Here is a 5238-nt window from a genome sequence, read left to right on the forward strand (position 1 = left end):
AGAGTTTGATTAAATGTAAACCAATAAAAGAATAAAACACATAAGTTGGCTCAAAAATTCTATAGCTATGGAAAGAACTTTATATAAGTACCTGAGATGGCAACAAAAACTCAAACTTCAATATTTTTGAGCATTATTGATTCCATCAAACATGTGAATTATGGACCTTTTTAAGGGTTCCTGTACTGATATTATCAGTGATGAGATTGCCTCCTAACACCTCAATAGTGCTGGATCATCATCATCGATTTAATGTCCACTTTTCCATGCTTTCATGGGTTGGATGGAATTTGTTGAGATGGATTTTCTATGGCTGGACACCCTTCTTGTTGTCAACCGTCACCTGTTTACAAGTAAAGTAATATTTCTCCGATGATGATGATGGTAATGAGATGTTTCCACAGAAGATTGCAAATGAAGGATACTGCTTGCATGACAATGACACACAACTATCATATGTCAAGGCAAGGAGACAGTCACACACACACATATTATATATATATATATATATACACAATGGTTTCTTTCAGTTTCCATCTACCAAATCCATTTACAAGGCTTTGGTTGCCCCAGGTCTATGATAGAAGACACTTGCCCAAGGTGCCATGCAGTGGACGAAGAAAATCCTCTCAGATGTATGGATGTCTTTTTAGGGGTATAAACTAAATCTGCAATGAAGGTATCACAGGTTGTTGGTCTGGTCTGTGGTGGTGAGTGGTTGAATTGATGAAGGAAAACATGTTTCTTGGACAGCTTGAAGAAGTAACTGAACAAAAGCCCGCAAACATTTAACAGAAGATTTTATTATAGCACATGAAGACAGACTGCGTTGACCTTTTACAACTAACAAAAGCAATAATTACATATGAGGAGAGAGAGATACTACTTGGAGTTTATGGCAAGCTATTGATATGGCAACATGCGGCTTGCCCCACATTACTGGAAACAACCGTGCTATATTCGTAGTGCCGACGGTTCCTGTCATCTGTTTTAGGTTGTCTGGCTGGTAAAAAAAGCGCATCGAACAGTTTTTATAGGGAACTGGAAGTCAAATTCATGAATCTTAGAGAAACCTGTCCATGAGATCGCTTCACACTGATTGGTCGGTTAAAAGACCTTTCACGTGAAACTATGGTGGTTTGCTTGTGATGTCTGACCACATATCCTGGGATTTGGTTTCGAATCACCCCTACACAGATATTTCAGATTATTGTATATGTTTTTCAAATTTTATTATGCTTTTTAAATACTGTACCAGATGGTCTATATTATAAACTTTCTATAAGATGCACTTTTCTTCTCAAAAGAATGTCAAAGAAAATGTCCGTGGTCCAGTATGTGATGCTACGCCTATATTATATGCTTTTAATGCACTACAAACCTTTTTTTGAATATGTGATGCTGAAATTGAAGTGTATCTCATATGCGTGTGCTTCTTGATGATAAAATACTGTCAGATAACAAGTTCCCACAATGTTTGGGATGAAGTATTAGTTGCTACACGAGTACTAGATGACACAAATATCAAATATTGTGATGCGATGTTCCACAGAATTGTTGTTTTATGGAGTTGCGTGCAAGATGTACGATCTTTGTCATCCTTTAGTCGTACTTCTCCACTCTAACTGCCACTGAGAAAAGAGTATTCAACTTACTTCAGCTTATCAAAACGCCAGGTGGGTTACAGCTTAAAGGAGATGACATCAAGTCATTTGTCACGATAAAAGAAGAAAACATAAAGCTAAGTATAAGAGCCACTCAGTAACATGTATACAAAAATGACACTCATGGAGTTAATAGCAGAATATTTAGCTTATTGTGTTAGACATTTATAAAGAATAAATGGTGTTTAAGATATAATTGTATGTAAATAAAAGAAGTTGGCCTCATCCTAATTGTCATAGTAAGATATACATTTGCATGTCCTACTTTGACAAATGAGGTTAGCAAACTCATAAAGTAGATCTGAATGACAATTAACGTGTTCAAGGCACACTTAATTCTCAGAAACCCCCCTCTCGTATATATTGCTCATTATATGCTGGTGCAAAAAATAATTGTGGTTTTGGTGCGTTTACAAATTCCCCAATTATTTTGTTCTGTGCTGGTTCTCGTGAATGTACCTTCAATCTTACAGTTTAAAAATCTGGGAAACGTGTATGCTGATTTTTCGCACTATTTACTACAATGTTCCAACATTTTCATTTAAATTAGTTGACGCGCTGTGTGTGTGCGCGGGCGGGCGTGTACACATACGTATATATGCATGCATACTCATGTGCATATATGCAAAAATGTATGCACGTATACGCATATGTATGTGCACAAGCACACATGATTGCAGGCATGGATGTCATTACACGTCTGGCAGTTACGAACTGAACTTCTTGAATGCTTAGCATATTTTGACAGTGTACGTGTGTGCATGCAAGCGTAGATACATATATGAATACATGAATGTATATATTTCTGTATGGCGATATTTCCAACTTTGTACTTTGAAGATGGTGAGGCGTGGCTACAGGGGTGGCTGCACGGTAAGAAGTTTGCTTCCCGACCACATAGTTCCAGGCTCAGCCTACTACGTGGCACACTGAGCAAGTGCCTGCTACTATAGACCTTGTTGACCAAAGCCTGGTGACTGGATTTGTTATATATATATATATATATATATATATATATGATACTCCTCGCTTGCTGTAGGAAGGTTGGTCTCTCTTGTCAGTCAATAGATAAGTGCTAAGAGCTGTTTTGACTTATTTCTAGCAATGCTGGTACTGATTTGCACACTAAGTCACTTTAGTGATGTCTGTCTTTTTACCTTTTGGTTTTTAAATTGCCGATAGCCACCTTAATATCTTATATATATATATGTGTGTGTGTGTGTGTCCATTGCTTGAGAACCGGTGTTTGTGTCCTCGTAACATAGAGGTTCGGCAGAAGGAACCGATAGAATAAGTACCAAGCTTAAGAAAATAAATACTGGAGTCGATTCGTTCGACTAAAACTCTTGAAGACGGTGCCCTAGCATGGACGTAGTCCAAAGACTGAAACAAGTAAAAGACAAAAAGATATTGAAAGTGAAACGTAAACAAATCATTCGGCACAAGTAGGTAGTAATCGCCAATAAAGTCACGACTCGTAAAATAAGGTTTATTAAAATTTTTTTTTAACTGAAACACAATTAGTCATAGATACATACGTATAATTATACAAGCACAAAACATACATATACGCGCGCGCACACACACATACACGCATAGATTATAAGTATATAATATATATAGATGTGTGTGTATACACACACCCAACAACGTCTGGTTTGCCGAACAAGTTCGCATTTGGTCATGACTGACTTTTATCGCATCCACCCCTCTCTTCACAGAGCCAATGACATTTTTGTTGTGTCAATAGCAACTGAAATTAAAAATTACATTTAATTAAACAAGATAGTGTTCGTATCTCTCTTTCTCTGTATGTGCAACTACGTGTATTTTATATGATCTGGACTTATTCTTCTAACTTAAACTACTTGAAGAAACTTTATAAAACAACCGAGGGCTAAAACGGCATTCTCTTATCTATAACGTTTTGAACTACATACACACCTACGCAGTGGATATACTAAATACAAAACACCTTCAATCTGTTTTAAATGATATAGGGACAATCGTACACATTACAAAATGTCCCAAGTAACTGAATGGACACCTCTGACCCTTCTACACGATTCTTATGGTAAACACTGCAATTTTCATTCTCTCTTTTTTTATTTTGTTGATTTATACGAGACACAATATAAGTAAGCTAACGTTATTCCACAGTCCGCTGGGAAGCTTTTGCATGGTCGTTTATTTCGCTAGAAATATCAGTCGAATCACTCTACTGTCTTAAGAAAAGGATAATATTGGCTAATGTTGCCAAGTGTACATTATGCATGAAATATAGAATAAAATAAGGCGAGGTGGTCATGACTGAGATATCTGTAATCGTAGGGTTTATCATTACATTGTTGAATTATTTAAACTTGGTAAAAATTCGATCTGTCAACCCTTCCACGTCGATAAGAAACTTTCCCGCCTGAACGACTGAGTCAAACATGTATTATGTTTACATTTTTGCCCCCTTTTTCCTTTCAATAAATAGATCAGTCATTAAGCAAGCTCTTTTTATTATTATTATTAATTTTTAAGCTAGAGCTACACAACAATAATGGTTTTGTTTTCATGGTATAGTGACTTGAATCAACTTCCATGTATATGCTACTTGTAGTTGTCAATTGGCAATCTTTGAATTAAGCAGCGTAATTCTAAAAGAAGGGAGTGTCAAAAATAACTTTTTTTCTTGCATTACCGAAGCAAATAATTAATACTTCAAAATAGGGGAAATCGTGCGCTAACCTCTAACTTTAATTTTTAGTTTTCAGATTTCTAAGTTTTGAACATAGGAGATACCGAAAATTAAAATCATTTTATCCGTTTTGCGACAATACAAGCTTTATAAGCCAGCTAAATGCTTTTAACGATGCTGTTGAAAATTGAAAACACAATATGTACAAATAATAATTGTTTAAAATATTTGCTCACCGCCAATAATGTGAATGGGAGGGTTCATCGACCCCAGTATTTATTTGGGTGAACTTTCAGAATAGCTGTCACAAATAAAATATTCGGCATGGGATGGGCTTAGTATTTTTCGTCCCTTTATAATAATATCTTACATACTAATTTGCATGAAGAAGGAAAAAAAAAAATCCATGTATTTTCAAACTTCGTAACTACACCATTTAATTGAATTTTAGAGGTATTTTTCGTAATTTTATACACGTAATTCGACATAAAAAGGAAAAAATGCAAACATTCGTGTTTTTCAAATTTTGTGCCACCTGCTCTCTCCATCGTTCGTATCCCCATGCAGCACAAGAATTAGATACATTTATTAAGCTACTCGTGTTTGCTGGACCTGTTAAAAATAGCAAACTTGCAAATTACACAGGCGTGGCCGTATGGTTAAGAACAGGGTCCGATGGAACTATTCAAGCGGTCGATAAATGCATATCTACTTTATAATAATAATAATAATTATTATTATTATTGTTGTTGTTGTTATTTATTTACGTAATAGTTAAGAGCGCGGGCTACTAAGCCCAAGATTGTGAGTTCAATTCCAGGCAGTACCTTGAATAAATATTAATAATAATAATAATAAGGCATAACTATAGAGTTCTACCCCCCCCCC

The 5238-nt window shown here is 35.7% G+C and overlaps 1 protein-coding gene across 1 annotated transcript in view; it reads left to right on the top strand.

Moving 5' to 3' along the window:
- Positions 1 to 3022: 3022 nt before the first annotated feature.
- The window catches only part of LOC106867280 (thiamin pyrophosphokinase 1), a 30191-nt gene continuing 27975 nt past the window's right edge, over positions 3023 to 5238 (top strand). The window contains exon 1 of the mRNA XM_014912116.2: positions 3023 to 3738. Within this exon, the coding sequence (XP_014767602.1) occupies positions 3687 to 3738 (52 nt within the window). The 5' untranslated portion in view covers positions 3023 to 3686. The remainder of the gene's footprint in view (positions 3739 to 5238) is intronic.

The sequence above is a fragment of the Octopus bimaculoides genome, chromosome 3 (assembly GCF_001194135.2).
Source record: "Octopus bimaculoides isolate UCB-OBI-ISO-001 chromosome 3, ASM119413v2, whole genome shotgun sequence".
Classification (NCBI taxonomy): Eukaryota; Metazoa; Mollusca; class Cephalopoda; order Octopoda; family Octopodidae; genus Octopus; species Octopus bimaculoides.